The sequence below is a fragment of the Electrophorus electricus genome, chromosome 16 (genome assembly GCF_041902795.1).
Source record: "Electrophorus electricus isolate QZ-2024a chromosome 16, ASM4190279v1, whole genome shotgun sequence".
Classification (NCBI taxonomy): domain Eukaryota; kingdom Metazoa; phylum Chordata; class Actinopteri; order Gymnotiformes; family Gymnotidae; genus Electrophorus; species Electrophorus electricus.
The window spans coordinates 26,490,001-26,502,500 of NC_137512.1; the positions used below are offsets into that span (position 1 = coordinate 26,490,001).

Below are 12,500 nucleotides of genomic sequence, written 5' to 3' on the forward strand. Positions count from 1 at the left end.
ATTCTAACCTACTGTATTGTACTAGGATATATTCTATGAGTAAACGACAAAGCATTTTTGTAAGTCACTCTGGATAAGAGCCTCTGCTAAATGCTGTAAATGTAAATGGTTTACTTTAAGAAGAATATTTATGTTTGTCTGTCCAACTATCAGAAAAACACACACATTATGTGATCTTTAGAGGTTTTTTGAATATGTCCACTAGACATATTAGAGGACTATTAGGATTATAAAACCAAACCTTCTTCAGTAGACACCTAACATCATCAAAGACTTTAATGATCTGTTTACTGTTTGATCTGGGAAGACAGAACAAATCACATACTCTTCATAGTTAAAACCGTGTGGATATTTTCTTTCTAAATAAATAAACTGGTAATGAGTAGTTATGGGTGGAAGTTCTGCTAACACATTTAGACACATTTAGGGTTTAGATACTGTGGTCTTATAGGGTTCTCTATCTTTATCTAATTTTTGAAGGTGGTAAAATCTCTCATTTAAAAATTTTTTATTTTCAGTTGTTTTGTGATGTTTCTAATAAGTCCTTATTAGATGTTTTATATAATCAGAAACTTTAGAGGAAAAAAGTTTGTAATCATATCATCTTACCATTTTACAATATCGTTATTTATAATAATATGAATATTTTGAACATTAAAGTATATTTGCTAACTCTAAGTTACAGTGAAGGCTGTGTGGTGATTCTATAAAGCTAATCACACATACTCCTGCATGCCGTCACCAGGCTTCCAACTGCAGCCTCTGTAATGAACAACAGGAAACAAATTCAGTTTCCTCTTAGCAGGAGACAAGAATAAAGCAATATACCCTTTTCATCCCTCTTTCATAGACTACCATTAAAACAGCAACAAATATTCTGTTTCTTTGTAAATCTAATGAGAACATGATTGTGGTTGAGCTGAGAAATTAGATTTATGTGGAACTGAATTTGTTTTAGTAGCACTCAGTCAGTAGGGAGCTGTCACTAGTCAGGCTACTGTGTTTATTTAAGCAAATGTTGCTTTGTAGTTTGCAGCAAAACTATTTTTGCATGTTAATACAATTGAAAAATCTATTTTAGATTCTAGGTTGATTATTGCAATATAGCCTATGTGAGTAAAATGTAAATGCTTAAATGACTCTTCACCCTAACCATAAAGTTAACACCTAACCCTAACCCTAAAGTTAATCCAACCCTAACAGTAATCCTAAACATAACTCTAAAGTTAATCCTAATATTAATCCTAACCCTAAAGATAATCCTAACCCTAACCCTAAATTTACTCATAACTCTAACCCTAAAGTTGCTCCGAGCCCTAATCCTAAAATTAATTTTAATCCTCACTTTAATCCTTAAATTTTTGCATGTCATTCAGTATGAGTCTTTATAGGTATAAGATGTCTGATATTCATCAGAAGGGATTAATGTGGTCATTTTGTAACTCAGAAGTATATTTTGTACTGTACATGTTTTGAAAAATAAATGAATAAATATAAGAATTCAGTAGAGTTTCTCCAAAGGGTTGAAATGTCATTGATGGGTTTGTGGGTATGTGTAGTGGACTGGTGCCATGAGCAGTGTCTTCCCTGCTCTGGTTTATTAATACACAGTCTGTAAGATAAAACACAGGAATGCCACGTGACTGGCTACTGCCCATAAAGCTGACGAGGTCAGTGTGTGACCTCCTTGAGTGCATCATGATGAGTGTGTGTTGGTGGCACATTTGAGTAACACATGACGAAACTTTTAGTAAGTCCAAAAACTAAGGGAAATCTTCAACCAAGGCTTATTGTTTGGTATAGATTTGTATACCAGTGGCTTTCATAGGTTTATACTACATACCAATGTTTTGTATAGGTTTATACTATATACCAATGTTTCCTATAGGTTTATACCATATACCAATGTTTCCTATAAGTTTCTAGATCAATCTTTCAAATAGGCCAATGTTTCATAACCCTTAACCTAAGCTGTGTACTGTATATAGTTTGTGTTGTATATTGTTCAAGGTGTATGATATATGCATAATAGTGTCATTAACATATGTATGACTGTATATGATATGTGTACAGTGCATATAGTGTGTATGATGATGAGTGTGTTTGATGTATTCAGCATTGATGTAAGGCTCTCTCCTTCACCCCTGTGTAAGGACCATGTGACAGTTATTCAAAAGTGTAGATGTTTCTATAACAATGTTTCATGTAGGTTCTTATATGTTTTTTTAGTGTTTTTGTTGAAAATAAACCACATTGTATTGTTTTGTTTTTTAAAACATGGTGTAATGTAAAGCTGCAAAACTGTATAAAAATAACTGACGTATGACACATGTAAAAGAGTGCCATCATTTTACGCTGCAGAAATAGTTTAAAAAGCTCTCAGTGCTTCTTTTCAGGTTGTTGTTATTATTGTTATTATTATTATTATTATCATTATTAGTTTAATTTATGAGGCACCTTTCTCAAACCCAAGTACACTACTGTCAACACTGGTTGGTCAGACATGTCTCAGACGAGTACTATGGGGTCACTAAAGGTCACTCATGCTGAGTCACTGGGGGTTCTTCTCCCAAAATACACCTTCAGGCAAACAAGCCAGTCATGCTTCATACATGTAAGATTTCTCTGGTGGATCTTACTAGTCAGGAAACTCTAGAAGCATGTTTGTGTAGCTCAGTAGGGACTGGGAGGCTGTGCACCATTACTGGGGTACTAACCACAGTTAAGTAGGAATAAACTCATTTAAAACTTAATTGTTTTTCCTTCAAGCTTTTTGCAGTAGACATGTTTACAACGCGACTTTATACATTAACATTTTAAATGTTACCGAGTTGTAAATGCTGATCTATCATGTTACTATGGTGTCATGTGTGGAGAGGTTTAGTAAAGAATTAACAAAACAAACCTCTTAAACTCTATTCCACAATACCATCAGAAGCAATCTCTTCTTTATCTATCTTTATCTATCTATCTTTATCTATCTTAGACCAACATCTCCTGTTGCATCCCCCCAAAACGTCACAAAGACTAGACATAACTTCAATACAGACACTTTACACTTCAGTCCAGCACAGACACATTGCACTTTAATCCAGCACAGACACATTACAATTTACCCTGACATTTACATTCTTATCCAGTACAGACAAGTGACACTTTTAACTGGAACAAACACTGGTTTGCAACCAAGGTGTTCAAATAGACTCCAATCTCAGTTTTAGCAGTCATGTCAAAGCAGTTACTAAATCAGCATTCAACTGTATCCAGAATATTAACTGATTGAGATGGAGAGAAATGAGACACTTCTTGTCCTACTGGAAGAAGCTCAAATAACCACAGACACCAACTCTGTTCTTTAATCCTTATGTTATCTTCCAGCATTGACTCTGAGCTTCTATTACTTTGTGAATCAGTGAATGGTCCAGGGCCAAAGTTTCTATCTGACATAGAAACTCAAAAAGGATCCTAGCAGACCTCTTAGGTCACTGGGAGCTCATCAGTTAATTAACCGTGTCTGAGGTCAACACTAAGCATTTAGCATCTGTGCAGCTCTTAAAAGGGATCAGCTGTTACAGAACCTCTGAATGCCTGACAGTGGACATATCTACACTGAGAATAAACACCAATCTGTTCAGACTAGCTTTCAGGCAGGCCCAAGACACTGTTTAAGATTTTAGGTACAGCTTTACACTTATTTGATTATCCATTGTTTGATTTTTATGCACTTTATATATTTTATTAAAATAATTCAGTTTTCTTTGAATTAATGTTACAAGACACAACCACATCAAACATTTAGCAATAATAAAAAAAATAAATACATAGATACATAGAATAAACCATATTTGTTTTATTAACAGTGTCAAAAAACAAATAATGAAACATGAACATTACATTCCTTTGTCTAAATCTAAAGTTAAAACCCACATTTACTCTCTAGTGCACACTAAATGAAATATTTCTTCCACTTCTTGTGCACAGGTTGTAGGTTTGATATAAGAGGTATGACGACTGCAACGCTTTCTACACTGTGGAAAAATCGATGTTACCCAATTCATTAGAGGTCTGTAAAGTTGATCCAACTCCCTGGATATGTTTAAAGGATTAATATTAGATCGTTAGAGCGATTCCCGCTACCATACGTCACTTTCTTTTCAGGGCCGCGTGCTCAGCCTGATGCGCGGGTCAGCGCGCGGCCCTCTGCCCGTTTCGGAAAGCGTAAAAATAAAGTTCATTGTCTCAACTGTTGCGAGATATGTGCTCCAGCCAATCACAGCCTCGTAGCTCTGCGTCGACCAATCCGCAGCGTGTCCGCTATCCTTCAGGGTGTGAGGCGTTCATCGCTCATGTGCGCGACATGACAGCGGCGTTCCTCACATCTGACGTGGCCCGGGGGCCCCAAGATTTATAAACCCACGCAGTGGCTCCACTGCCCTCATTTCCAGTTCCTCCAGGGTGGAGAGTCACACGACGCTGTGTGTCTTACTGGCGCAAAGCTTCATTTATCCAAAGGTGAAATTCTTCTGCGCACGCCCATTAGGACGGACCGAATACATTTGACAAGAGGCCGCCAATTAAAAAACTCGGACTAGGTACCTTGTACCAGTAAAGCGGATTATTTCATTAATCACTGTCGTGACAGAAGCGTGCTCTTAACAAGTAAGTTCGAAAGTCTTTCTATTTTTTAACCCCAAGAAAGTTTTGAACGTTTTAACTACGTGTATGCCTCTCACACTATTCTGCAAAACTAACGTGAAGCACATTTCACACACCCATAACACAGAGGTATAAAAGAAACGAGGGAACCGAAAAGATGAGCCACAACACGCACGTGGAAGATCAGCTGCCGCCGCCGTACTACCAGGGCACCGACCTCGCGGAAGGCGAAGAGGACGAAATGCCGGCTACGGAGAAAGACCTCGCTGAGGACGCGCCTTGGAAGAAGATCCAGCAAAACACGTTTACTAGATGGTGCAACGAGCACCTCAAATGCGTCAACAAGAACGTCAGTGATCTCCAGAAAGACCTCGGCGACGGTCTAAAGCTCATAGCGCTGCTGGAAGTTCTGAGTCAAAAGAAAATGTACAGAAAGCATCACGTCAGACCTAACTTCAGACAGATGAAACTAGAAAATGTGTCAGTGGCTTTGGAATTTCTTGACAGGGAGCGAATCAAACTGGTATCAATAGGTAAGTTCTCTTTATACAGACTGAATTACATTAAATTACAGCCAGAGAGGGCGGATGAGTTTGAATTTTAATGGGACTTATGCTAAAAAGAAATGCCCTATTCCATCCTCTTTGTAGCCCCCCCCCCCCGAACACACACACACACACACACACACACACACACACACACACACACACACACACACACACACACACACACACACACACACACCTTTCTTTGAGATTTCAGCTGTAATGAGGTGTCAGTTCCCCAGGTCCTGCTCTGTGTAGCCATGATTCAGTGTAATGTAGCACACATATGTACACATAGGACACAGCAACTGGTGGTGGACTGGAAGGCAAGTATGATGTGACATGGTAGATCCAGAAGTGTTATATCCTGTCCGTGGAAGCGGTGAATGAAGAGGCCAGCAGGGATAGTGCACCTCTGCTGGAGGGTACACGCTAAGTCTTTATCACTTTTGACTGGCACATGCCGTATATTAATGGGTGAGTCATGGGTGTGAAAATATCTCCCAGCATATCTTAAATTAGCCTGTGTATGCATGTGTAAAGGTCTAAGACCCTGAAGGTCAGACTCGTAGTTGTGTGGAGGGGACATGAGGTCAGCAACGTGTTGAGTCCCTTCTAGAGGGACAAGTTTGAGTTATCTGCCATTTTAGTTTGTTGGAACAATTAATTTCCATACCAGCTAATCACAGATGCAAACACCTTCATGATAATGTGTGTGTTGTGTTTCTGTGTATCATGTACATGATGTGTGTGTATGGTGTCAGTTTGTCAGTGTATTGTATCATGTACATGTTAATCTGTTAGTGTGTGAGTGATTGTGTGTGAGTTGTATGTTGGCAAGTTTATCAAACAGAGTCACTCCCAGGCTCATTTAATCCTTACGAAGGCTGATCAACATCATACAACCTTTCAGATAGAAAATATGGCTTTTCAAAAGCTAAAGGAAAACATTCTGGTTATTAATATGCTGAAAGCTATGTAAGTGAAACAGTTCTGTGTGATGTTTCTCAGAGCCAGGCAGAGATATTTCGAGTGGGACTGTTCGTTTGAGAGTCTCGGCGTAAAGGGTGCGGTGTCTTGACGCTGGGCACCTACATGCGGCCTGGAGCCTCACCCTCATCCGTTCCACCAATAGACCCTCCTACGAGCTGCGCAGAGCTCTCCTGGTCTGGGAAGGTTGCAGCGTGTTTGTGAGGGACAGGAACAGAGATGGAGGAATTGTCAGTGGATGTTAGGAGTTCTTTCCCTGCTGGAGTCATCTTAGCCCTTTACTCTGCTGGTGTTGTTGTTGGTTTCCTCCTGTCAGGCTGTTTTAACAGCTTTTCTGCTCCACAGACAGCAAGGCCATTGTGGATGGCAACCTGAAGCTGATCCTGGGTCTGATCTGGACTCTCATCCTGCACTACTCCATCTCCATGCCCATGTGGGAGGATGAGGATGATGAAGAGAAGAAGAAGCTCACTCCTAAACAGCGTCTGCTGGGCTGGATTCAGAACAAGGTTCCCCAGCTGCCCATCAACAACTTCAACCGTGACTGGAGAGATGGCAAGGCACTGGGTGCCCTGGTGGACAACTGTGCCCCCGGTGGGTGCTCCAGGAAAAGCATGCAAACCACACTTATCCTCAGTTGGGCTGGATAGGAGTGGTTTGAGTCAGTGAGGAGTTTAGTTAAGCTGGTTTAGTTAAAGTTAGTAACCTATATCCCTTTGTTGTTTTCAGACATTGAGGGGGTTTAGTTAAAATGGTTTAGTCAACCTGGTTTAGTTTAAAAAAAGTGTAGGCCTTTGCTGTTGCTTACATTAGTCATAAAACCAACAGAAAAATAAAGTGCTCCAGGAGAGACATTTGGAGAGGGTTCGGGGTGTTGGAGCTGCAGGGTGGGGAATAACGCCAGTTGCTAAGCTATGTTCAGCAGCTGCTGCATTAGGTCTGCTGTATCTCAGTGGGCTTTTTGTTATCTCAGGCTCCTGTGTAGACATTGCTGTCATGGTCTCACACTAGGCTCAAGCCCCTGAGCAAAGCTTTTTATAACTAAACCCTTTAGTGTCCAAATTAGATACAGACTTCACAAACTACAACACAGTCATTCACAGATATGTGTGGTGACCTTTGGGAACTCATAGGACTAAAAGCTGTAATTAAAATCTCATTTGACAAATAGCTTTTGAGGATTATGTTTTCCTTTTAATATAAATAATAAAGTGTAAGTGTAAGTTATTGTGTCATGTGAAAAGTATGAGTTCTCCTCCGCCCATGTGGAATGTACTTCAGTGTGACCCTTTCCCCTGTTTTGTTGGAAGAAGAGTGGGGTTGTGTTAGTGGTTGTGGAGGGGTTAGTGTGGGGGTTGTGGTGTTGGAGGAGGTGGTGCTCTGTGTTTACTGCAGCGTGTGTGATATTAAGCAGCTCTGTCTCAGGCCTCATCGCTGTGACCATACACGGCTGTGCAGAGAACACACTGCTCATCTCCTCCACTGTTCAGTTCCAGCTCACAACCCTTCAGTTCCAGCCAGTCCAGCAACCCACACCACTCACCGCCTTAAAAAGGAATCGTCTGTTTGAAAAAGGAATCATGTGTCTTATCAGTGAGGATTCCAAAGCAGATGGCTGCATTTGTGCTCACAGCCCACTGGTGACAACGCAACTAAATCACAAACAGTCGTGTGCCAGACCATGCGTGTCATAGAGATCAAGGTGTGATTAGCTACTCTGATTCAGAATAGTCTGGTGCTGTGGTCTGATCTCAGTCTGTACAATGTAAAGTCAGCACTGAAAGGCTGTTGCATTCCGGAAGGAACAGGAACAAACCACAACACTAGACCTAACCCCTAACCCCAACTCTAGACCTAACCCCAAACCCCAACCCTAGACCTAACTCCTAACTCTCAAACCAACCCTAGACCTAACCCCTATCTCCTAACCCCAACACTAGACCCAACCCCAACCCTTAATCCCAACCTCTACCCTAGACCTAACTCCTAACTCTAACCCCAACCCTAGACCTAACCCCTATCCCCTAACCCCAACCCTAGACCTAACTTCTAACTCTAACCCCAACCCTAGACCTAACCCCTATCCCTTAACCCCAATACTAGACCCAACCCCTAACCCCCAACCTCAACCCTAGACCTACCCCCTAACCCCAAACCTAGACCTAGCTCCTAACTCTAACCTCAACCCCAACCCTAATCCCTAACCCTAGACGTAACCCCTAACCCCACACCTAACCCCTACCCTAGACCTAACCCTTAACCCTACACCTAACCCCTGACCTTAATCCCTAGTCTTAACCCTAAAACTTGCTGCTGTGTTGTATGTGTTGGTCTGTGACTGTCTCTGGTCGGGTGTCTGCAGGTCTTTGTCCAGACTGGGAGATGTGGGATCCGAACCAGCCAGTGCGGAATGCTCGTGAAGCCATGCAGCAGGCTGATGACTGGCTCGGGGTACCACAGGTGAGCATACACACACACACGCACATACACACATATGCAAACGCACACACACACAAACACACACACACACACACACATGCAAACACACACACACGCACACACATGCAAACACACACACACACACACACTCGTACACACACACGCAAACACACACATGCACACACACACACACACACACACACACACACACACTCATACACACATGCAAACACACACACGCACATTCACACTTGCACACGCAAACACACACACACATGCAAACGCACACACACACACACACACATATGCAAACGCACACGCACACAAACACACACACACATGCAACACACACACACACACACACACACACACACACACATACAAACTCATGCACACACACATGCTTACTGCAGAAAATACATGCACACAAACATGCACAAACACACACAATGAAGACAATGAAGACTGCACTCCCTGATCCAAACCCTAACCTTAGTATTAGACCCTGGTCTCTGACCTGCTCTTTGACCTCTGCCCTCCAGGTGATTGCCCCTGAGGAGATTGTGGACCCAGATGTGGACGAGCATTCTGTGATGACATATCTCTCCCAGTTCCCGAAGGCCAAGCTGAAGCCTGGTGCCCCCCTCAAACCCAAACAGCTGTACCCCCAAAAGGCCAAGGCGTATGGGCCAGGTGGGCAGAGCTTGATCAGCTGCAGAGCCAGCTCAGACTGGCTACAGAAACCCGAACCTGCAGTAAACACACAGTGTCACTCTGCTATTCATACAACATATTTAAATATATTTTACTACACTAAACTAAATGTATTTCACTTTTTTACAGTAATGGTTGAATGTTTTAATTTTAAAATTTATGAACACAGGAATTGAGCCTCAGGGTAATATGGTGCTAAAACCAGCTAAATTTACTGTGGAGACGCTGGAGGCGGGGCTTGGTGAGGTCATCGTGTATGTGGAGGATCCTGAAGGCCACACTGAAGAGGTGTGTGATGGTGGACAGCTCATACCCAATCAACCTTTGTCCCAACCCCAGTCCCAACCCCAGTCCCAACCTTAGTCCCAACCTTAGTCCCAAACCCAGTCCCAACCCTAGTATCAACCCTAGAACCAACTCGAATACCAACCTTAGCAACCACCCTAGTACCAACCTTGTGATGATATTCAGTATTGTGCTGATTAATGAGAAAACCATCTAAATTCCATGCTGAGTATGAATCAAACAGCTGAAATAAATATTCATAGCAACATTCATAAACTGCCTGTAAACATTACAAACAACAAAAGCAGGCATGATCATGTCTTTGGGATCTTTTGCGATTATTTCTGACTTTAATTCAGGACTGTGAACCTATTTATTGGGAAAATCAAATTTCTTTCAAAAATTGTTCCAGTAAGCAGAGTATTCAAAGGATATGAGCATTCTGAGTGTGAGTGACAGTGCTGACAGATAGTGATGACACGTCTGACGCTGAGAGTGTCGGAGCTGACGAGTAACAATGCTAACATAATCCATCACACAAAACACATTTACAGAGCTTCTGTTTAACGGTATTCTGTGCTATCTTTCTAGGCTAAAGTTGTTGCCAATAATGACAAGAAGAGAACATACTCAGTCAGCTATGTGCCAAAGGTGGCTGGCCATCATAAGGTACCCAGTAGATTCACGTGGAGACTTTATCACAGTTACGTCACATAATAGCTGGGCGAGAATGTATTTGTCTGGTGTTCAGATGGCTCTCTGCCCTCTCCTCTTCCCAAGGTGAAGGTGCTGTTTGCAGGGCAGGACATAAATAAAAGCCCCTTCCTGGTAAATGTTGATAAGGCTCTCGGAGACGCCAGCAAAGTGCAGGCGAGAGGTCCAGGGCTGGAGCCCACCGGCAATATGACCAATAAACCCACCTACTTTGACATCTACACTGCAGGTGAGTGTGTGTGTTTGTTAGAGTGTACACTGCAAGTGAGTGTGTATGTTTGTTAGTGTGTACACTGCAGGTGATTTCTCAGTTTGAAGTGTATCTGATGCTACTCTCTGTGCTCCTACAGGAGCAGGAACTGGTGACGTCAGCGTGGTCATAGTGGATCCTCATGGGAAGAAAGACACTGTGGAGGTTCTTCTGGAGAACAAGGGTGACAGCGTTTTCCGCTGCACCTACAAACCTGTGCTGGAAGGCTCCCACACTGTCCACGTGTCCTTCGCTGGACAGCCCATTCCCAAGAGCCCATACAAGGTGCAGGTCTCTGAGGGTGAGTGTGTTCTTCACTGCTCCAACCTTCCCCCACTGCTCTCCCAACATCTCCAAGTTAACAAATGGAAACACTTTTGTCCTGTTTGTTGTTGTAGCTCCTGTAAGTTCTGCTTCTCCAGCAGTGCAGATTCTCCCACAGTCAGTGCGCACCCCTCCTGCAGGGAAACCCCTCCCCAAACCTAAAGGTGCACCTACGGACCACCCAATCACACAAGGCTTGTGCCTAGCGCCTCCTCTTCTTTGTGCAACATGGCCTGCCCTTCATATTGCGCCTATCTCATTCTGTTCGCTATGGCTTTCTCTGCTTGGTGCGGTTCTTGCCGTGCCTGAGCAGTCTGAACTGTGACCTGCTCTGTGCCCGAGCACTCTGATCTGTGACCTGCTCCGTGCCTGAGAACACTGATCTGTGACCTCCTCTGTGCCCACGCACTCTGATCTGTGACCTGCTCCGTGCCTGAGAAAACTGATCTGTGACCTGCTCTGTGCCTGAGCACTCTGATCTGTGACCTGCTCTGTGCCTGAGCACTCTGATCTGTGACCTGCTCTGTGCCCACGCACTCAGATCTGTGACCTGCTCCGTGCCTGAGAATGCTGATCTGTGACCTGCTCCGTGCCTGAGAACGCTGATCTGTGACCTGCTCTGTGCCTGAGCACTCTGACTTGTGACCTGCTCTGTGCGTGCACCCCTAGCTCTGCTTGATAGTGCCTATTGCATCTAAGAGAGAAAGAGACAGAAACAGAGAGAGAGACAGACAGAAAGAGATAGGTAGAGAGAGTCAATAGAGAAAGTGTGAGAATATGTTGGTGTGGAAGGGATGGAGAGAGACAGATAGAGAGAGTGACAGATGAAGATAGAGACAAAGTATGTTAATAATGCATAGATGCAAGCATAGGAACTGAGGAAGAGGTTTGTCCTCCTTATTCTGTTTGTATAAAAGCTCACTGGTTTGGACCTAAGTGTCTGTTATTATGAGAGTTCCTGCACTTCTCAGCTTCCAGTAAGGAATCGGGGTTTGTAATTCGGGTTGTGTTTCTCTGTGCATGGCTGACACTGTTCACAATGTGGCCTCACGGTGTAGGCCTGTTTGCTTCATGAAAACAGAATTGAGGTCCTAGTCCTCATCCCACAGATCTGATCTGAGTCTTCGTGTGAAGATCCTGCTATAGCCCTAATCCAAGCTCACTAACACAATATGCTGTCTGTTTAGTTTAGTGTTTCTCATCACAGACTCAGACGTTGTCTCTGGTCTCTTCTCAGCCTCCAATGCTAATGCGTGCCGGGCCACAGGGCGAGGGCTCCAACCCAAGGGCGTCAGGGTGAAGGAGGTGGCGGACTTCCGCGTGTTTACTAAAGCCGCGGGAATGGGGACCCTCCAGGTCTTTGTGAAAGGCCCCGGTAGGTGCCCTCTGCTGATACCTTCTCCATCTCTCACGTCTTTCTCCATCTCTCTGCCCACTCTGAGCTCTGTCTCTGATGGTGGGTGTGTTTTAGGTGGAGCTGAAGTGCCAGTGAACATGCGTGATGTTGGTGATGGTGTGTATGAGTGTGACTATCGCCCCGTTGTCCCTGGAAAGTACACTGTTATGATAACATGGGCAGGGCA

At 43.4% G+C, this 12,500-nt stretch overlaps 2 protein-coding genes across 18 annotated transcripts in view; both read left to right on the forward strand.

Moving 5' to 3' along the window:
• The window catches only part of ccdc136a (coiled-coil domain containing 136a), a 15,005-nt gene extending 12,679 nt beyond the window's left edge, over nt 1-2,326 (forward strand). For all 12 annotated transcript variants that reach the window (XR_014117638.1, XR_014117639.1, XR_014117640.1 and 9 more), the window contains one exon: nt 1-2,326. This exon is cut by the window's left edge. The gene's annotated coding sequence lies outside the window, so the exon portion shown is untranslated.
• A 2,103-nt stretch (nt 2,327-4,429) lies between these two features.
• The window catches only part of flnca (filamin C, gamma a (actin binding protein 280)), a 26,171-nt gene continuing 18,100 nt past the window's right edge, over nt 4,430-12,500 (forward strand). For 2 of the 6 annotated variants that reach the window (XM_081699107.1, XM_081699108.1), the window contains exons 1-12: nt 4,431-4,659; nt 4,784-5,189; nt 6,537-6,785; nt 8,554-8,651; nt 9,173-9,323; nt 9,514-9,632; nt 10,221-10,298; nt 10,410-10,572; nt 10,694-10,894; nt 10,992-11,081; nt 12,155-12,292; nt 12,389-12,500. The exon at nt 12,389-12,500 is cut by the window's right edge and continues 15 nt beyond it. In XM_081699107.1, coding sequence (XP_081555233.1) covers nt 4,814-5,189; nt 6,537-6,785; nt 8,554-8,651; nt 9,173-9,323; nt 9,514-9,632; nt 10,221-10,298; nt 10,410-10,572; nt 10,694-10,894; nt 10,992-11,081; nt 12,155-12,292; nt 12,389-12,500 — 1,775 coding nt within the window. In that variant the 5' untranslated portion in view covers nt 4,431-4,659; nt 4,784-4,813. Of the gene's footprint in view, nt 4,660-4,783; nt 5,190-6,536; nt 6,786-8,553; nt 8,652-9,172; nt 9,324-9,513; nt 9,633-10,220; nt 10,299-10,409; nt 10,573-10,693; nt 10,895-10,991; nt 11,082-12,154; nt 12,293-12,388 lie in introns of those variants that run through there. The other 4 variants (XM_081699109.1, XM_035532378.2, XM_035532379.2 and 1 more) reach the window with 4 other exon arrangements.